At 47.3% G+C, this 21,329-nt stretch overlaps 4 protein-coding genes across 4 annotated transcripts; 2 read left to right on the plus strand and 2 right to left on the minus strand.

The window, feature by feature from the left end:
* The first annotated feature begins 409 nt into the window (after positions 1 to 409).
* Positions 410 to 19,973, plus strand: LOC118077862 (histone H3.v1-like). The gene is made up of 3 exons (XM_060281249.1): positions 410 to 762; positions 11,283 to 12,001; positions 19,479 to 19,973. The coding sequence occupies exons 1-3, from the start codon at positions 454 to 456 to the stop codon at positions 19,924 to 19,926; spliced, it is 1,476 nt and encodes a 491-aa protein (XP_060137232.1). The 5' UTR covers positions 410 to 453; the 3' UTR covers positions 19,927 to 19,973.
* Positions 11,199 to 12,092, plus strand: LOC118094421 (histone H1-like). The gene has a single exon (XM_035134808.2). It carries the CDS (start codon positions 11,313 to 11,315, stop codon positions 12,003 to 12,005), a length of 693 nt encoding a protein of 230 aa, XP_034990699.1. The 5' UTR covers positions 11,199 to 11,312; the 3' UTR covers positions 12,006 to 12,092.
* Positions 13,139 to 13,655, minus strand: LOC118077861 (histone H3). Its single transcript, XM_060281659.1, has one exon. The coding sequence runs from the start codon at positions 13,611 to 13,613 to the stop codon at positions 13,203 to 13,205; it is 411 nt and encodes a 136-aa protein (XP_060137642.1). The 5' UTR covers positions 13,614 to 13,655; the 3' UTR covers positions 13,139 to 13,202.
* LOC118095511 (histone H4) lies at positions 18,082 to 18,498 on the minus strand. The gene has a single exon (XM_035136761.2). It carries the CDS (start codon positions 18,446 to 18,448, stop codon positions 18,137 to 18,139), a length of 312 nt encoding a protein of 103 aa, XP_034992652.2. The 5' UTR covers positions 18,449 to 18,498; the 3' UTR covers positions 18,082 to 18,136.
* Positions 19,974 to 21,329: the final 1,356 nt, after the last annotated feature.

Genomic DNA, 21,329 nt, shown 5'->3' on the forward strand with positions numbered 1-21,329 from the left:
GAATTAAGCCACGTAGTTTCTTGGAGTTTCCAGGCCGAAGACGAGAAGGTAGGCTCCTCTATCTCTAGGCTGCAATCCTTACCTGACTGTAAACCCCACTGAACACATGCGGTGCAACTGAGCTGTTAAGAAGCACACTTGAGGCTGCATTCGCCCCATTCATTGAGCTGAGCTCCACTTTTGGAATCTAAGCCCGCAATAACCAAGCACGAATAAGTCTTCCCCCTGGCTCGAGCTCATTGGATACTTCTCCACGACGTCTGATTGGACAGCTTCCATGGTTCTCTTGATTGGTTACTGAGAATTCATGGGCGTTTCCACATGCTGGGAACAAATGGGAGGCGGAGCCTATATAATTCTCGTACAGGTTTCCACTCTGGTCCAATACCAGGCTATAAAAGTGCAGGCAGCTTTCATTTCGCGGTACAGTTTGGTTTCTGCTCTGCTGAGAAGATGTCTGGACGTGGAAAGGGAGGGAAAGGCTTGGGAAAGGGGGGAGCCAAGCGGCACCGCAAAGTGCTTCGCGATAACATCCAGGGCATCACCAAGCCTGCTATCCGCCGCTTGGCTCGCCGTGGAGGCGTGAAGCGTATTTCTGGCTTGATCTACGAAGAGACCCGAGGCGTCCTGAAAGTCTTTCTGGAGAACGTGATTCGCGATGCTGTGACCTACACTGAGCACGCCAAGAGGAAGACCGTGACTGCCATGGACGTCGTCTATGCTCTGAAGCGCCAGGGCCGTACTCTCTACGGTTTTGGTGGCTAAGGGGGTTTCTACGTTCCTGGAAACTTTAAAACAAAACAAAAAAACCCAAAGGCCCTTTTCAGGGCCACCCACTTTTCCTTAAAAAGTGCTGAACCACAATCTTGATACATTGATACACCTAGTATTGATACATTGCATGTGGACATAATCTCTAGTTACTTTGTTACCTTCATTATCGTTTCACAGGTAAATGAAAATGATTTGATAAAAGCGAGTCGAGCGAGTGTTGCAGCGGACCTCTGATTGACTTCCTTTGTTAAGAGTAACATTAAACAGCTATAAAAATCCTTAGGTTTAACCCTACCACTTTGTTTGCTACCTGCGAGTGACTTGTGCCATTGTACTTGCAATTCCACCCTCGAGCGCCTTCTGAGAGTGAAAGCGGTCGCCATTTTCTTTCAGGAAAATAATTGGTGCTTCTGCGCTTGGGGAACATAGCCTCCCCCCCCCCTCTGTCGTGGTTTTTTCTGGTTCTTCCTAAGCACTCTCTTCCATCTTCAGCTGTGCTTAAACCTACTTTTACGTAGATAAAAGAACGTGAGATGTGAATCATAGCTGCCAAGTTTTCCCTTTTCTCGCGAGGAAGCCTATTCAGCATAAGGGAATTTCCCTTAAAAAAAGGGAGAACTTGGCAGCTATGATGTGAATGCTGCGCTGGCTTCCGCCATGCTGACCCGAGAACAAAGAAAAGCAGATCGAGGTGGAAGGGCGTGGTTTAATTCCCCGCCACAACTACTCGGCGGCGCGGGAAAGTCAAAATCTCGCATGAGTTAAAATAATGGGGTTTCTGCAATGAGTGTAAACTGCCACATGATGGCAGCAGAAATTGCAAGAAGCTTAATAAAAAAAAAATCCTTCAGTAGCACCTTAAAGACCAACTAAGTTTTTATTTTGGTATGAGCTTTCGTGTGCATGCACACTTCTTCAGCTCATACCAAAATAAAAACTTAGTTGATCTTTAAGGTGCTGAAGGGATTTTTTTATTTTGCTTCGACTCAGACCAACATGGCTACCTACCTGCAAGAAGCTTGTTTGCTTTCAAACAAACAAACACCCACCCAGAAAGAACCCAGCCACCACCAAGAACGAAAAGGGCTAAATGATGTTATGTAAGAAAACTACTAGCTGATCTTATGTTCTTAAAACTGGAACACAGACGGCTTGATGTGTTTTTTGATTAACAACCATTAATATATTCTTGCCGGGCTGTGTGTTGGTGATCCCAAATTCATGAAACACCCTTTTTTTAAAAAAACCAAAAAAAACAAAAAAACCAAACCCAAACAAACTAGATATTGTGTGTTCTTTTGAAAGTTGTAGTTTGTTGGATGTCTTATGTCATGGTCCCTTTGTTATAAAGGTTCTTAACATTTCAGGTATATTATATATTTGTGTTGTGTGTGTGGTGTCCACTGTGGAGCCATGCTGACCCAGAAAAGCTGATCCTGAGAATTGGGGAATATTCCAGAGTAATTTGGGATATGGCAAAGAGGGACCGCAGAGGAATGGAGGGAGTCAGCAAAAATTGGGTGCCCTGCCACGCTTGACCGAGAAGTTTCCACTTGCCCAGGGGGATATAATTCATCAGCTACATATTAATTTCTCTTTCCTCACAAGAGCCTAGTGAGATAAACAAGCTCCAGTGCACAGCCAAGTAAATGGCTTCTTGGGTGTTTTTTTTTTAAAGATAGCCTTGCATTATCTTAAAGACTTTTCACATGACCTATTGCTCTCCTACCCTCCTATCCCTAGAATGACATCCCTAGAATAGCCCTGCTACCCCCTCCTTCTGGAGGTATCACTTGCTAGTTGTTTCTATGGCAACAGAGCTGTACAGTGGTACCTTGGTTCTCAAACTTAATCTGTTCCAAAACCAAGCCGCGCTTTCCCATAGAAAGTAATGCAAAACAGCTCAATCCATTCCAGACTTTTAAAAACAACCCCTAAAACAGCAATTTAACATGAATTTTACTATCTAATGAGACTATTGATCCATAAAATGAAAGCAATAATCAATGTGTTGTTGTTGTTTAGTCGTTTAGTCGTGTCCGACTCTTCGTGACCCCATGGACCATAGCACGCCAGGCACTCCTGTCTTGCACTGCCTCTTACATTCCAGGTTAACTTTTATATGCCTGTTGTCTTTGTCCATGGAGTTTTCTTGGCAGGGATACTGGAGTGGCTTGCCAGTTCCTTCTCCAGGTGGATCACGTTTAGTCAAAACTCTCCACTATGACCTGTCCATCTTGGGTGGCCCTGCATGGCATAGCTCATAGCTTCTCTGAGTTATTCAAGCCCCTTCGCCACGACAAGGCATTGATCCATGAAGGGGCAATAATCAATGTACTGCACTATAAAATAAATAAGACAGTATTGTAGATGATGAATTTTTTTTTTAAAATCTTACCTGCACTTATGTTTGGATTTTTTATCCATTTCCACAGTCACACAATCAATCAGTAGCTGAACTGGGTTCCACACAGTCACAAAAACAAATTAACTGAAAAAGCCTCAAAAACAAAAACTCAAAATAAATAGCAAAAACAAAAGTGCCAAACCTGATCCATTCTGGAAGTATGTTTGATTTCCAAAATGTTCGAAAACCAAGGTGCAGCTTCTAATTCGTGAAAGCGCCCTGGAAGCAATAGCTGATAACTGCATCGGACGTTCACCTTCTGACTAACATTCCAAAACCCGGAACACTTACTTCTGGGTTTTCGGCATTTGGGAACCAAGCATTTGAGTACTAAGGTGTTTGAGAACTAAGGTACCACTGTACTTGATTAAGCGGTGCTTAAAAGGTTAAAAGGACTAGCCTGATTGCCTTCTGCTACAGAATCCCACACCACAAATACAAAACTGCATGCTTGGAGGGGACTCAAAGATACCATCCCAAATTGTTATATGGAATATTTAGGTATCTTGGTGCAATTATACCAAAGGAAGGTGTTTAGGGAATCTCCATAAAAAGACCACAGATGAGCTCTGCTCTTGGAACCATTTAAATTTAAGTTGGTTAGGCCGAATTGCAGCAGTGAAGATGTGAATGCTTCCTAAATGTCTACTTTTCCTTCTGAAACTGCCCATACCTTGTCCTCAATTGGATTGATGGCAACATCTGATTATTAATATTTTTATTTCAGGAGGTAAAAGAAGCAGGGTGAACTGTGTAGCCCTGTATCGACCGAGAACTAAGGGAGTTCTTGGTGCCCCACATCTTAAGCTGCATTATGAGGTTTTGCAAATAAAATTGTTGACACATGTGATTAATAACTCATCTTTAAATCTATCAGTCAAAATGGAATCCTCACAACCCTCTTTTCATGCCTTATCTTTCCTAAAAACATCATGGGCATTAGCAAAATAGGTAATCTGCTTCTACAGCAGAACTTATGAATACGGTGTGAATGGCAGTTGCACTTAGCTCATTTGCCATCACCTTTAACTCCTTTTTTTTTTTTGAATTTCACTTTATTTTATTGCGGTTCTTATGATTTTACAAAATGCTCCAAAATATCCCAAAATATAACAAAGTAAACAAATATAATAAATATAACAAAGTAAACAAAATAAACAGAATAGCAGGATAGTCCACAAAATAATATACAGCCATTGATAAATGAGAATGAAAAAGAACTAATCCAAATACTGCCACTTTATCTCAACCTAATCTTCCCCCCCCACCCTATCCCTCCTCCCTTACTAGTCTCTCCCCCCCCCTCCTAACTTCCCTAACCCATGCACGATCTCTTTTGATCTGGCATATACCGCAAGTTTTCTGTTGCATTATATGTGTTATAATTAATACAGTTTCCCTTTCTATTTTACATTTTTCTCCTTGCGAGCATTACTCATTTCTGTTCACACTTATTTAATTTTCTTTTCCATATTTTGCCATATACACTTCTACAACTTTCCATTCTTCCTTCAGTTTTTGAATAGAGCGCCCCCCCCTTCTTATTGCTGTTAATTTTGCCATGCCATGTACTCATACAGCTTAGATCTCCATTCCGATATTTCTGGTAGTAATCCTGTTTTCCAATGACTTGCCACCAATATCCTTGCTGCTGCTGCTGTTCCGTAAAGAAATATATTCTTTTTTCTCCCTTGGGAATGTCCTCTGTTACCAACCCCAGCAAATAGGCTTCTGGTTTTTTATGAATTGTTCTTTTAAAGATTTTTTTGAATTCTTCGTGAATTTTAATCCACAATTGTTTAATTATCTTACATCCCCACCACATGTGGTATAGGGTGCCTACCTCCTCTTTACACCTCCAACATAAATTTGAATATTTTTAAATTAATCTTCACTAATTTCACAGGCGCAGTGTACCAGCGGTATCCCATCTTCATAATGTTCTCCTTAATTGCGTAGCAAGCTGTGAAATTAATATCTTGGCTCCATAGCTTTCCCCACCTTTCTAAATAGATTGTTTTGCCCAAATCCTGTGACCACTTAATTGTTATTTCTTTTATTACGTCTTCCTTCAATTCCCATTCCAATAATAATTTGTAAAGTCTTGATATGGTCTTTTTATTTGGCTGTGACAGTTCATTTTGCCACTTCGAGGTTCCTTACCTTTAACTCCTATTTTGGATCACCTGGCCTTTGCTTTGATGATAAGCATCGCCAGTATAGAATGTGGCTCATTCATCCCATGGACTGACACTGGTTTGGGAGAGCGACTGAGGTATTTGGATAGAGGAACATGACTGGGAAATGTTGCTGTCCAGAGTCCCATTAAAAACCATGTCTGCAAATATACAAGAAGCCACTCTAAAACGGCTACTGATGGCATTGGACTCCACTCTGTTTATTTAAAATCAGAAAAGGAGAGGCTGCGATTCTATTGGAACACTACTTCATATGTGCAGGGGGGGGGCAAGCCATGGTCGTTCAGGGGCGGGGCCAAGGCATGGGGTGGGAGGGGCCACAAAGTGGGAATGTGGGCGGGACTACAGGGCCAGCGGGCCCGACGACATCGTGGCAGCGGCGGCGGCGGCCACCTTGTGCTTCTGGCAGCATCGGCGGCTACCCTGCTTGGCTGGAGAGGAGGAGAGGGTCGGGCAGGCGAGAGGGGGTGGCAGGGCGAGCGAGGGCGAGGCAAGGCATAATATTTCATCCATGTCATGGGTTCAAGCCCTACCTTAGAAAAAAATTCCTGCATTGCAGGGGGTTGGACTAGATGACCCTCCTGGTCTCTTCCGGCCTGATTCTATTGATATATTACCATAGTATATGCATCATTCTGCTTTCTTGAATTTTCCTACTCCTAGGCATAGCAGCCAACTCTTAGGGGCCTAGGGGCCTCCCCCCCCGATTACTGGTAAATGTTGATGGGCTTTCTATGTGGGGCCTATCTGCCCCCCCCCCGGTATTTTATTAAGGATGGAAGAGGGAGGGAAGGAAGGAAGAAATAGAGAGAGGGATAACTCATATTTGTGGGTGCCTCTGGGTGACGCTGTGATGCTGGAACTCTGCAGCAAGAGGAAGATACCTGTACGCCTGTATAGGAGCCTTGTAAGCAGCTTTCTCTCTGCTTGATTCACAGCAGGCACATCCAACAGGTAGATTGTGATCTACCAGTAGATCACTGGATGTCTGTGGTAGATCACTGCTAGATCACTGGCACCCCTAAAAAAAGCTCACCCAAAATTTTCCTACTCCCTAAAAAAAGCTGAACTATGACCTGAAGCCCTAAACAAAAATGGGCCTCCCTCCCTCCTAAAAGAAGCTCAACAAGTTTGACCTAAACCCCAAAAAACAGGGCTTCCCTTCCTTAAAAAAACTCAACAGCTTTGACCTGAACCCCCCAAAAGGGGGTAGATCACTCCCAGTTTTTAACTCTGTGAGTAGATCAGAGTCTCTTGGGAGGTGGCCACCCCTGATTTGCAGTATACAGATGCAGGAGGAGGGGCAGACTGGAACACCACTGCTTTTTATAAACATCACTGTGTCTATCAAAAGCTACAGCCCCCCCTTTCTTATTCACTTCCTTTTAGCCTTGCAGAGCCACGTTAGTCAAATTGAATCCTCTACACCCTCATTAAATTGCCAATAGAACTCTTAATGTGATCCCTGAATGCTCATTAACAACTCCCACTGAAGAACAATAGGGTGAAGTGGTGAGCTATCACATCTTGCCTGGGGATATCTGCTCCATTGTCTTAACTGCTTAACTACTGGTAGCCACTTTGCTTTATTTATTTGATGTGTTTTTGTTACAGCTGTGTTCCCCCCCCCCAACAAGCGGAGACTGAGCTGCTCTTGCTAAAGCAAAGCCCTTTCCACTTCAGTTTTTGGAGGGGGAAAGTGCTGGTTATGGTCTGTAAAATAAATTAATTTTTTGCTTCTGGGGGGCAGCTGCCCCCTCCTGCCCCCTGCCTATGCCCATGCATATGTGGTGGAATCGCTTCATCTGGCACTGATGGCTTCACGCAAGTAATTGTGGGAACTGTGGTTCACCCTCATAGGGCTACAGCTCCAAACGCTCTAAACAAACTACAGTTCCCAGATTCTTTGCAGGGAGCCACGTGCATTATTTTTTTTGCATGTGTGCAGCCTAAAACCCCCCCCCCACAAACTGAGCAGCTCAGGATACTTGGATCTGGCATCAGAACGTGTTGCGTCCACACTCCTGGCAAAATCAAGCCCTAGTCCACTTATTGGCAGAAATCATAGCAAACAGCAGATGATACCTAGTGCTCCACTGAAAACTGATGGAGAACATGTACAAGAATCGATCACCAGTACAGTCCTGTTGTTGTTGTTGTTGTTGTTGTTGTTGTTGTTGTTGTTGTTTAGTCGTTTAGTCGTGTCTGACTCTTCGTGACCACATGGACCAGAGCACGCCAGGCACTCCTGTGTTCCACTGCCTCCTGCAGTTTGGTCACACTCATGTTGGTAGCCTTGAGAACACTGTCCAAACATCTTGTCCCCTTCTCCTTGTGCCCTCAGTCTTTCTCAACATCAAGGTATTTTCCAGGGAGACTTCTCTTCTCATGAGGTGGCCAAAGTATTGGAGCAGGCATCCCCAAACTGCGGGCCTTCAGATGTTTTGGCCTACAACTCCCATGATCTGTAGCTAACAGGACCAGTGGTCAGGGATGATGGGAATTGTAGTCCAAAATATCTGGAGGGCCGAAGTTTGGGGATGCCTGTATTGGAGCCTCAGCTTCAGGAACTGTCCTTCCAGTGAGCACTCAGGGCTGATTCCCTTCAGAATGGATAGGTTTGATCTTCTTGTAGTCCATGGGACTCTCAAGTGTCTCCTCCAGCACCATAATTCAAAAGCATCAATTCTCAGCAATCAGCCTTCTTAATGGTCCAGCTCTCACTTCCATACATCACTACTGGGAAAACCATAGCTTTAACTATACGGACCTTTGTCGGCAAGGTGATGTCTCTGCTTTTTAAGATGCTGTCTAGGTTTTTCATTGCTTTTCTCCCAAGAAGCAGGCGTCTATTAATTTTGTGACTGCTATCACCATCTGCAGTGATCATGGAACCCAAGAAAGTAAAATTTCTCACTGCCTCCATTTATTCCCCTTCTATTTGCCAGGAAGTGATGGGACCAGTGGCCGTGATCTTAGTTTTTTTGATGTTGAGGTTCAGACCATATTTTGTGCTCTCCTCTTTCACCTTCATTAAAAGGTTCTTTAATTCCTCCTCACTTTCTGCCATCAAGGTTTTGTCATTTGCATATCGGTGGTTGTTGATATTTCTTCCGGCAATCTTAATTCCGGTTTGGGATTCATCCAGTCCAGCCTTTCGCATGATGAATTCTGCATATAAGTTAAATAAGCAGGGAGACAATATACAGCCTTGTCGTACTCCTTTCCTAATTTTGAACCAATTAGTTGTTCCATATCCAGTTCTAACTGTAGCTTCTTGTCCCACATAGAGATTTCTCAGGAGACAGATGAGGTGATCAGGCACTCCCATTTCTTTAAGAACTTGCCATAGTTTGCTGTGGTCGACACTGTCAAATGTTTTTGCGTAGTCAATGAAGCAGAAGTAGGTGTTTTTCTGGAACTCCTTTCTAGCTTTCTCCATAATCCAGCGCATGTTTGCAATTTAGTCTCTGGTTCCTCTGCCCCTTCGAAATCCAGCCTGCACTTCTGGGAGTTCTCAGTCCACATACTGCTTAAGCCTGCCTTGTAGAATTTTAAGCATAACCTTGCTAGCGTGTGAAATGAGCACAATTGTGCGGTATGCAGACACTACATTTATATGTAGACACTCCTTGAAAAATCAAGCCCTGGTCCATTCATTGGCAGAAATCACAGCAAACAGCAGCTGTTACCTAGTGGTACACTGAAAACTGACCAGTGGTCTGCTGGGGCATCACATTCCTTTGCTTTATATGACTTTGAAAGTTGGTGTCACAGAGGAGAATTTTGAGATGGAGAAAATGTACGAGCACCCTTCACTAGTGCACTCCTATATACGTTTACTAGCTGGCCGTGCTATGAATTGCTGTGGGTTATTTGTGTGATTTCCCCTACCCTGTGCCGATCCATGACGTATCCCTGTGATTCCCCCACTCCTCACCCCCCCAGCTTATCCCTGTGATTGCCCCCTCATCCCCCTCCCTCATCCCTGTGAATCCCCCAACTCTGTCCTGATCCATGACCTATTATGCCCCCTCTTCCCCCAACCCACCAGCTTATTCCTGTGATTTCCCCCCTCTCCTCCCCCTTACCCCTGTGATTTCCCTCCTCTCCTCCGTCCAACCCCCCCTCCAGGTTATCCCTGTGACCCGTTCATTTTGCACACAATCATTCCCCCAATGCGTATGTTCTGTAAAATTTTGCCCTGTCCCAACCCTGACTCCCCTACCCACGTGTGTTATGTAAAATAACATTTATTCTACCCAAAGGCACGGCCCTGTGCCCATATGCAGTTGATTCTATGCTGCAACCTATTCGGGCCCCCCCACCCAGGCAGCCCCCTAAATCCACTCAGCCTGGTCTGCAAAGCCTAGGCGAGATACTGTGGAGAGGGCAGGTTTCATCCCTGTGTCACCCCCACCCTATCCCTGCCCCCTAATCGGCTCCCCCACCCCCCAGGCAGGCCTCTACCTCCACTTGGAGGCAGCAGTGGGAGACCTGCCTTTCTATTGGATGCTGCTGGAGTCTTTAGAGCTTCTGCTGGTGACGTCTAATTTGGGTGCCACTTTTTGTGTGTGTTTAATCATTATTTTAGGTATGAAAGGTTTGCTTTTGGGGGGAAATTTTTTTTTGAAAAATATTTATGCCAGATCCCTCACTGAAGGGCATGGATTGTTGTGGCCAAATTTGTTACATTACGGTTCAGCGGTTACGGAGAAAGGTTGTGACCTCTGTGCACACAATGCCTACATTTTTATATATATAGATTTAGCACCAAGTCAGGTTGCACCCAATGGGCTTCTTAAAAGTATGATGGCAACTTTATAAATTTATAAAGCGATAAGGGGAGAACTGAAAGTGACTCCTTCCAGCCATTTCAGATTGTTCTGCCATTGTTAAAATTTCAAGAGGATTGTATTCAACCACTGAGTTTTGTGAAATCCACACTCCCTTCCTCCTCCAGTGCCCTTTGATCAGGATATGCTCTATTGGCATTTAATAAATTGCTATTGCAATTTCCCAATTACGTATCTGGGTCAGAAATCAGGCTGTCTCATTGCAACCACATTATATACAAATGAAACTTTGCAGAATGGAGTGAAAAGAAGGCATAATATACTTTCCAGACGGAGAGCCAGTCCGTAGGCACTTAAAAGCCTCCAGCACCCATTAGTGTGGCAGGGAGAATGCTAGCGCCATAAAATGCCACGGGTGGTTTCATAACTATATGTTAGGATCAATATATATTGTCAGGCCATGAAAAGGAGTGAGAGAAATAAATAAATATTGTTTCTACGCCTAAAACTGAGGGCTTTTCTGTGCGAGGCAACTTCTCTCTGGGCCCAAAGTGAATGAACGAATGTGTTACTTGCCACAACTCGAAGCGCTTTTGCGCTCAAACGGCCACCCCGGAGTCGCCGGGTCCCCCACCAGCGGGGCGCAGACCCCCCCGAGATTGGCCCGGCGCGTTTCTCCGGCCCCCGATCGCCACGAGAAGTTTTTAATTTAGCCGAAAAAGGCCAAGATTTCCAGGCGCCAGGCGCGCCGAGCGAGACTCGGCCGCGCTTCTGCCTGCTTTTCCCTGGCGCGCCGCCTCCCCGGGACCCGAGGCGGCCGGGCTCGGAGAGAGAGGCTCCCCCGGGTCCGTTTCGCCCGGGGCCCGGCGCGCTGCGAGGCGGGGACGCAGCGATTTGGGCCGTTTTGTGGCACTCAAGAAACACAAAGTTGCAACGGGGACAGGAGCCATTTCTGTCTGCGGAGGAGAGCGCGGGGTCTGCGAGCGCACCAATCAGCGCGCAGCTCCGCCCCTATAAATAGCAGGCAGCTCCGGGGCTGCACTTCAGACTTTACTTTTCGGTTCCGAGAGGTTCTAGCCAGCAGCCCGCCGCTTCCTTCTCCTTCAGCACCAGCACAAGCGGAGAGCGGAGACGATCATGTCGGAGACTGTTCCCGAAGCACCGGTGGCCGCGGCGCCCGCCGCCAAGGCGCCTGCCAAGAAAGCCAAGAAGCCCGCGGGAGCCGCCAAGCCGCGCAAGGCGTCTGGCCCCAGCGTGACGGAGCTGCTGACCAAGGCGGTGGCCGCGTCCAAGGAGCGCAACGGGGTGTCCCTGGCGGCGCTCAAGAAGGCGCTGGCGGCCGCCGGCTACGACGTGGACAAGAACAACAGCCGCATCAAGCTGGGCCTCAAGAGCCTCGTGAGCAAAGGCACCTTGGTGCAGACCAAAGGCACGGGCGCCTCGGGCTCCTTCAAGCTCAACAAGAAACAGCTGCACGAGACCACCAAGGACAAGGCTGCGACCGGGGCCAAGAAGAAGAAGCCGGCAGCGGCCGCCGTCCGCAGCAAGAAGGTGGCGCCCAAGAAGCCCGCTTCCGGCTCGGCCAAGAAGCCCAAGAAGCCGGCCGCCAAGAAGAGCCCCAAGAAGGCGGCGGGCGCCAAGAAGCCGGCAGCGGGCGCCAAGAAAGCGGCGGCCAAGAGCCCCAAGAAGGCCAAGGCCGCCAAGCCCAAGAAGGCGGCGGCCAAGAGCCCCGCCAAGGCAAAGGCCGTCAAGGCCAAGGCCAAAGCGAAGCCAAAGACGCCCAAGGCCAGAGTGGCCAAGCCCAAGAAGGCTGCGCCCAAGAAGAAGTGAAGAGGCGCCGCGCCCGCCCTGCCTGCCTGCCTGCCTCAGCCCTCGCCATCCCAAAGGCTCTTTTAAGAGCCACCCACTTTCTCACCCGGAAAGAGCTGACGTTACGCTGCTCCAGCGTCACCGGAGATTTTCCCTACTTGGCAGTTTGGAAAGTCAGATCTGCCCCACCCCCTGCCCACCCGCCCACTAATATAAACAAAGGGACGCTGCAATCCCTGCTCGCACCCTAGTTTGCGCCTGCACTTCGAAGCAGCTATGCACAGGGTTGAGTGGTTCGCCTCCTTAGCAGTATGGTTTGGGGTTCTTGGTTTTACAAGGCATTACTGTACTTTGCGTGAGCGGGATTACTCCTGTGCCTATTCCTATGTTGGCAAGCTAAGCCTGAATTTGGGGCATTTTAATGGTTCAGAAGAGCGGCCAACAGTTTCGCGAGTAAAGTTTGGTGTACGAGTTCCAGGGGTGTAGACACCCCTGGCCTTTTCTTTGGTCTCTTAAGGTGCTACTGGATTTTGTTCGTTTGTTTCGACGCGTGCGCGCTTGCGCCATTCAGCACTAATCCTAAAATTTTCGCAGAAATCTCCTGCATGAAATTGTAAATCCAGTGCTTGACTCCGTATAATCAGGAAACTCGAGGGTAGTGATCAGAAGGTTGGCGGTTTGAATCCCCGTTAAAGGGTGAGCTCCCGTTGATAGTCATGTGCAAATGTGTGTGTGATTCTGGTCAGAGTCAAAATGGTGTCAGTCAGGCCTGTCTTCCTGTGCTGTTTCAGACATGTGGCTGTACATTCATGTACATGTTTATGAACAATATATATATATAACCTTAACATTTACAACAGTAGTGAGCTCTCCTCCTTTGCCATATTTCTCTCCCTCCCCCCCCCCCAATCTTTTTCCACTTTTTGTCCTTCCTCAAAATGATCGCGCATAGGGGTACTCCACACGAGCTTGAAATCGTAGCGCTCGTAGCCATTACTTTAACTTCTAAAAAAGCTTTTTTTACAGACACAACTGCATATTGAACCCATACCACGGATAGCCAGTTATGTATTTTGGACAGTATTAACAGACATCAGATTTTTCCTCGATAAAATTGGTGCAGCTGCGACCAGCTCTTTTAAGTGAAGGAGTGGGTGGCTCTTAAAAGAGCCTTTGGGTTGTTACGAGTTTGTCGAAATAAACTGGAATATAGTTTTTTTAAGCCCTTTCCCCGCGGATGCGCCTGGCGAGCTGGATGTCTTTGGGCATGATGGTGACCCGCTTGGCGTGGATGGCGCACAGGTTCGTGTCTTCGAACAGACCCACCAGGTAAGCCTCGCTCGCCTCCTGAAGAGCCATCACCGCAGAGCTCTGGAAGCGAAGGTCCGTCTTGAAGTCCTGCGCGATCTCGCGCACCAGGCGCTGGAAGGGCAGCTTGCGGATCAGAAGCTCAGTAGACTTCTGGTACCGCCGGATCTCGCGCAGCGCCACCGTGCCCGGACGGTAGCGGTGAGGCTTCTTCACGCCACCCGTGGCCGGAGCGCTTTTACGCGCAGCCTTCGTGGCCAGCTGCTTCCGCGGCGCTTTGCCACCGGTGGACTTACGGGCGGTCTGCTTGGTCCTGGCCATCTCTCCAAGGAAGTCAGCAACAAACTCAAGCTCTCTGCAGCAGCTCGGAACTATGAAGGCAGCGGCTGGGCTGGCGGCTATTTATAGCCGAATCCTCGTGGTCCTATTGGCTGAGGTCCGCAACGCAGCCGTTGAAAAAGTTTGAATATCCCGGGCTCTGCCCTGGTTGGACCAGTGATGGCAAAGCTTTCCGATTGGCTCATCCTCCTTCTCTCACGTCTTTGTTCTCCGGAGTGAGGGCCCTCCAGGCCGCCTCTCGCTTTCTAGCAGTAAACACCCAGTCATGTCACGCAACTTTTCACAGATACTGTACCATAGCTGCCAAGTTTTCCCTTTTCTCGCGAGGAAGCCTATTCAGCATAAGGGAAAATCCCTTAAAAAAAGGGATAACTTGGCAGCTATGTAATGTACACACGGAAAGAACGCTCACGGCTCCTGTGTTGTGCTGAGGAATCCTAGCACAAGGAGGAATTCCCTCCGGTGAGGATTCTCCCTCGTTATTCAACATGCATAACCTTAACATTAATTTTATTAGAGCTGCATAATCTAAGCACACTCAGAAGGGGGTGACGGACCCCAACTAGCTCCATGGAAATTACTCCCTTGTTAAGTGGAGCTAGGATTGCTCCCTAATTATAGTACCTGTCAGTGTCACATTTAATTCCTATTATATCGTCGAGGTAATTCATATCAAACTGACAAGAGTATATCCCCCCCCCAAAAAAGGATTTTTTCCTCAACCTTTCAGCAGAAAAAAGTGGTCCATGTTTTAAGAAAAGGAACACAAAATATGGAGATGGAAGAGGGGGGAAACAATATAATGTACTATAGTAAAAAAGATTTTGTGGTAAAGAGGAGGAATTAAAAAATTTGGAGAGGAGCCTAAAGTTCCTAGTACCAGTATTTCAGCAGAGCCAAAAAGGTGGGTGCGGGTGCGGTACCATCTCAATGTTAAGAGTGTGATGCTGATAATGTCAAGGTTGCAGATTCTATCCCGGTAATAGAGAGCTGCATAGTCCTGCATTGCAGGGGGTTGCACTTAAAGAGCCCCAGCATTCCTTCCAACTCTATGATTCGACAAGGCAATATATAATGTATTGAAATCCATTAAATTGTTAATTAAAATGTAAAGTTAATAATCCCCTACACTGGTGTGGGGTCAAATGCAGCTCTTCAGGTCTCCGACCAACCCTAGGGACTTTCCCCAGGCCACATTGGTCACTAGGGCAGCCCCCTACCCACCCACACTCTTTGTGCTTTTGCCCTGTTGGAATGGATAAAACTTGCTTGCATGGAGGGAGATGCTTGTTAGTGTGTGCGTTTGTAGGATCTTCTGACATTTGCATGGCTAGAAGGTAGCCTAGAAGGTAAGCCACACCTATTGCTCCATTTTTAATTCTGCCCCAACCCATCTCTTGCATGTGGCCCCCAGTGGGCTGCCCACAAAGAAGTATGGCCCTCTGACAGCTAAATGTGCTGCCCACTGCTTTAGAGGATGAGTAATACATTAACCTGGAGGGACCCAGGTTGCGCTGTGGGTTAAACCACAGAGTCTAGGGCTTGCTGATCAGAAGGTCGGCGGTTCGAATCCCTGCAACGGGGTGAGCTCCCATTGCTCAGTCCCAGCTCCTGCCCACCTAGCAGTTCGAAAGCACATCAAAGTGCAAGTAGATAAATAGGGACCGCTCCGGCGGGAAGGTAAATGGCGTTTCTGTGCGCTGCTCCAGTTCGCCAGAAGCAGCTTTGTCATGCTGGCCACATGACCCAGAAGCTGTCTGCGGACAAACGCTGGCTTCCTCGGCCTATAGAGCGAGATGAGCGCCGCAACCCCAGTCGGACACGACTGGACCTGATGGTCAGGGGCCCCTTTACCTTTACCTAATACATTAACCAAACACACACTCCCCCCTCACCTTCTCGGTGGCACAAGTGATTTACAACTCTGTTGTGTGCTTACCTGTTATGCCAACATTTTGCCTCTGCAGAGTTGAGTCACTTCATCAGCTGGGGCTGATGGGCTAGAAACCACAGCTGGGACATGCTCTCCGATCATTGCAGCGTGAGGGGCAGACTTGCCCTTTTATACTGTACTTTGTGAACTGCCCTCCTCATGTAATCAATAAGATTTTCACAGGCATATAAACTGTGTGGGGCAGGGATGTTCCCAACCCCCGGCACCAAAGAAATGGTTGTGTTCCATCAGCCCCTGTCACCATTGATTATTATTTTTTATTCTCTTGTCTACCCCACCTTTCCTCCAAGGAATTCAATGTGGTAAGCATGGGTTGCTCTCCATTTTATCCTCAGGAAGCAGGGGTGGGGAGTTTGCTGGTGGGATGCAGCCATAGCTTCCTCCTCTACACACTTGATGCTCACTGACATTATTCTAGGTGCATGAACAGAGCTTGTTGATGTAATAACAACAAACACATCTAATCAACTTCCATTTCCCCCCACCAACATCTATTAGGTGTATTTTGGAATCAAGCATCACCAAAAAAAAAGTGTCCATTTTGTTTCTCTTATCTCTAAGAATCTGCTGTGAAAGTAAACAGGCATGGCTCTGCTACTATTTTTATTGCTGCTCAAACCAAACCACTATACACAAACAAATATATTTATATACCTAGGTCCTAGTACAGGCATCCCCAAACTTCGGCCCTCCAGATGTTTTGGACTACAATTCCCATCTTCCCCGACCACTGGTCCTGTTAGCTAGGGATCATGGGACTTGTAGGCCAAAACATCTGGAGGGCCGCAGTTTGGGGATGCCTGTCCTAGTGTAACCAGCTAAAAATCAATATACAATTTACTGGTATTTCTCTTTACTTTTGCTCTCTAACTTTAATAGGTTCTGTGTGTGTGTGCATGAGAAAACTGTGTTAACAGCTGACTTCAAATTTTTTTTTTTTTTTTGGAAGGGATAGCACTTCTGCTCGTTCTATGCTGGAAGTGCAGCCTTTAAAACTTTTGATGCTGAGCATGGCCTAACAAAAGGAACAGGGAATTTGTGGCCCTCTAGATCAGGGGTCAGCAAACTTTTTCAGCAGGGGGCCGGTCCACTGTCCCTCAGACCTTGGGGGGGCACAGACTATATTTTGGAAAAAAAATATGAATTCCTATGCCCCACAAATAACCAGAGATGCATTTTAAATAAAAGAACACATTCTACTCATGTAAAAACATGCTGATTCCTGAACCGTCCACGGGCTGGATTTAGAAGGCTATTGGGCCGCATCCGGCCCCCTGGCCTTAGTTTGGTGACCCCTGCTCTAGATGTTGCTGGGCTTCTACTCTCATTAGCCCCAGGTGGCCTGACCAAAAATGATGTGAGTTGTAGTCCATCAACATCTGGAGGGCCACAAATTTCCCATCTCTGGTTGAATGATATTATTATTATTATTATTATTATTATTATTATTACAACAACACCCATCTGCCTGGGTGCATAATATCCCTGTTCCCTTGAAAAACTATTATTGCACACAGGGATGGTGTTTCTGCTGGTTCCCATCATCCCCAACTGCATCCCCTCCTTCAGTTTTGTATTGATAAAGAGTTCTGATGAATTCCACAGCTTTGTCTATCTGATTTCAATAACTGGTATTCATGAAAAGGTATTGCTCAGCAACCTCTCACCTGTCCTAAGACACCAACAAGCTACCTGTACATTATTTGCCCACAATATTTTATAACATTTTTTTCCAGAGTTAAGGGGCCAGCTCAATTACTTTATTATATGCTCCGCCCAGCATACAAAGCGACTCTTTGCACCTGCGCCGTCAGCACGGAAGGGGGGGGGAGAGATAAGAATGAAGTCACGTGATTAGTGACGCGTAGGAGTGGCCCAGTCTAAATTTCCTGCGCTGCTCTGCAATTGGATAGCTACTAGAAATCCCGCTTTTTTTGCTATGTCACTTCTGGTTTCTTTGTTCATGGATGTTTAAACGCTCCTCCCACTCCCCAATTTGCATTATAGCTAAACCGACGGTTAAATCACGCGTTAAAAGGGGCGTTAAGAAACACACGAGGCAGGATGCAGAACTTCTTTACATGAAAGCGGAAAACCTATTTGCAGACGCGTAGGTCTGGGGGAAAGCAGCTGAGAGATTTGCTACAAAAGCAGCCTTGAAAGGAAATGGCGACCAGCATTACTCCTTTATTAGCGTTATACATGGGGCTTAAAATTAAACAAAGCAAGGCAGGAAACCAGGAGTGGGGATTTTATTTAATTAACCCAGAAAATAGGAAGCTCAAAAGCTCCACCTTTTAGTTTTAATAGGAAAACTCAGTCGGCCGTTACAAAAGTAGCGCGAATGTAACAGGAAAATATCAAAAGCTGTAATCATGTTTCCTTAGGCAAGCACACGGCTACATTGCTACCGAAAATTCGCAACACATCCATTTTTTATCACAACGTTGCTTTTTTAAGATCCAAGCGAGCGCAGCTCTTTTTATGAAAGCGTGGGTGGCCCTTATAAGGGCCTTTTGGGTTCTTAAGTGTATGAAGGGTTTCGAAAAATTTAGCCACCAAAACCGTACAGAGTACGGCCTTGGCGCTTCAGAGCATAGACGACGTCCATGGCAGTCACAGTCTTCCTCTTGGCGTGCTCAGTGTAGGTCACAGCATCGCGAATCACGTTCTCCAGAAACACTTTCAGGACGCCTCGGGTCTCTTCGTAGATCAAGCCAGAAATACGCTTCACGCCTCCACGGCGAGCCAAGCGGCGGATAGCAGGCTTGGTGATGCCCTGGATGTTATCGCGAAGCACTTTGCGATGCCGCTTGGCTCCCCCCTTTCCAAGGCCTTTGCCACCCTTTCCGCGACCAGACATCTCTGCTTAAGCAAGTCTCAGCCCCTCAGAAGAAGAAAAAATGAATGATTCTGCGGGAACAGCGGCACGGGTATATATAGCACTGAGCCCGACCTGAGTGAAACCAGCACAAAGGGGGCGTGTTCTGATTTCACAACGCCCCTTTCCGTCAGCGCACTCGTCATAGTAGCTCGGCTTCTTCACCAATCAAACCGCGAGGGTTTGAATCTGACTAATCAGATACCGGTAGCTCTCTTATTTCACGTTATTTGGGTATGCTTGGAGCCTCAGTAAAAGATGCGATTAGCAGGCCAAATTATATGCAATTCATACAGAAAAATTGTTCCATTCAGGCTTGTGCATTTTGCGTTTAACAGGGGCAATTTTTTACGTACCACTCGGTAAGTGGGTATCAGCTCCAGGAGTAATAGCGAGACTGAAGTGGCGAGGCAATTTATCTGTTGGTGCCACTTTAATTTCCCGCTTTAAATAATAGCCGAGTGGAGGAAATGATTTATTAAAATGACGTTCTAGTATTAACTGCTTTCTTTTCCCAGCCCTCACTTCAGAATAACATCCGACCCCAACAACCCCGGAGGCGCACTCCTCTATCGAGACACACAGATGCCAAAGTGCTCGAATGTTCCTGAATCGTTCTTTCCTGACTAGGAGAAGCCACACAGAGCCCCTCTTTAATTAATATTCACCACCACAGCAGTTCGGGGAAGCCTCGCTTAAAAAGATACATAATGTGGATCTCACGACCTGTTCCCTAAGTGTTATAAGTTACAAAAAGCTCAGCGCCGCTCAATCTTCTAATGCATTTTCGCTACAGAAACGAGATCATTGAAACAAAGTATCATTAGCTCCAAAAGAATGAATGACGAAAAAAACCTCTGACGAATAGAAGAGGAGCAGCTTTTGCCCAATCATGGTGTAGCTCAGCAACTTGAAAAATATGTATCTTGGCTCTTTCAACCAATCAGGTCAAGAGGAGGTTGCTATAAATATCAGCGATCCCGCTCACTTTGCTCATTCATTTCACTCTTAGGCGAGGTTTGTCTTGTTTGTTTGCTGCTGGCGAGAGAATGGCTCGGACCAAGCAGACCGCCCGTAAGTCCACCGGTGGCAAAGCGCCGCGGAAGCAGCTGGCCACGAAGGCTGCGCGTAAAAGCGCTCCGGCCACGGGTGGCGTGAAGAAGCCTCACCGCTACCGTCCGGGCACGGTGGCGCTGCGCGAGATCCGGCGGTACCAGAAGTCTACTGAGCTTCTGATCCGCAAGCTGCCCTTCCAGCGCCTGGTGCGCGAGATCGCGCAGGACTTCAAGACGGACCTTCGCTTCCAGAGCTCTGCGGTGATGGCTCTTCAGGAGGCGAGCGAGGCTTACCTGGTGGGTCTGTTCGAAGACACGAACCTGTGCGCCATCCACGCCAAGCGGGTCACCATCATGCCCAAAGACATCCAGCTCGCCAGGCGCATCCGCGGGGAAAGAGCGTGAAGCAGCACCTGCTACTTCGTTGCCCCCCCCGCACCCGCTTGCACCTCGTCATTACCCCAAAGGCTCTTTTGAGAGCCACCACATTCTCCTGGAAGAGCTGGGACTCGCTTCCGTTTCTATGAACCCAAGTAAAGTTGCTAGTGTTTAGCACGGCTCCAAACGTTGGTCCCAACATCTATCACGAACACTCCCCCCCCCTCATAATCCCTTTTTTAAAAGGAGTGGAAAACACTGAGTGAGAAATTGTGTGTCTACACCCCTGGAACTCGTACACGAATCTTTGTTGCACTCGGGTCTGGCCACTCTTAAAGGATGATGCTGGCTTAGATGGGCATTTGGTGGGAACAAAACGGGGATCCTCCGCGTGTTAAGAACCGATAATTCCAATGCTTTTTTTAAATGCATGATTAGTTGATCGCACTGCAGTAATACCGATCAAACAAAATAAAAAAATTCCTTCAGTAGCACCTTAAAGACCAACTAAGTTTATATTTTGGTATGAGCTTTCGTGTGCATGCACACTTCATCAGATATCAAACACACGAAAGCTCATACCAAAATTTTTATTTTGTTTCGACTCAGACCAACACGGCTACCTACCTGTAACCGATCAAACAATCCACTGCCTTTTAAACTCAAGTACCCAAAGCCACGGACCCAGGTGGCGCTGTGGTTAAACCACTGAGCCTAGGGCTTGCTGATCAGAAGGCCGGCGGTTCGAATCCCTGTGACGGGGTGAGCTCCCGTTGCTTGGTCCCAGCTCCTGCCAACCTAGCAGTTCGAAAGCACGTCAAAATGCAAGTACTGTAGATAAATAGGAACCGCTCCAGCAGGAAGGTAAACGGCGTTTCCATGTGCTGCTCTGGTTTGCCAGAAGTGGCTTTGTCATGCTGGCCACATGACCTGGAAGCTATACGCCGGCTCCCCCGGCCAATAATGCGAGATGAGCGCGCAACCCCAGAGTCGGTCACGACTGGACCTAATGGTCAGGGGTCCCTTTACCTTTACCTTACCCAAAGCCACAGGCACGAAGCTGAGCATAGTTGTCAGAAGTGCTAGCGCTGACTATGGTAGTGTCAGTGACTGCGTTCCTATTAAACAGCGGTCGGGGTGAGGGCAGACTGTCCAAAGGCCAGTCCCGGAACCCATGTCGGCGCCCTTTGTTAGGGTGCCAGACATAGGTGGCAACTCCCTGAATGGGCAACCACCAATTTCGGTGCTAGGGCCCCAAGCACCCACGGTCGAGGGGCAAAGCTGGCACTCCTGAAGCTAGTTGGCTTAACGTGCGGCGAGCTGCTAGGGTGGACTATACTGTGTAAGTGCGCGCAGGGATTGCAGCGTCCCTTTATTTTTCATTACAGTATTAAAAGCAGGTGTGCGAGCGAGGTGTGACTTTCCAAACC

Source organism: Zootoca vivipara, chromosome 13 (assembly GCF_963506605.1).
Source record: "Zootoca vivipara chromosome 13, rZooViv1.1, whole genome shotgun sequence".
Taxonomy (NCBI): Eukaryota; Metazoa; Chordata; class Lepidosauria; order Squamata; family Lacertidae; genus Zootoca; species Zootoca vivipara.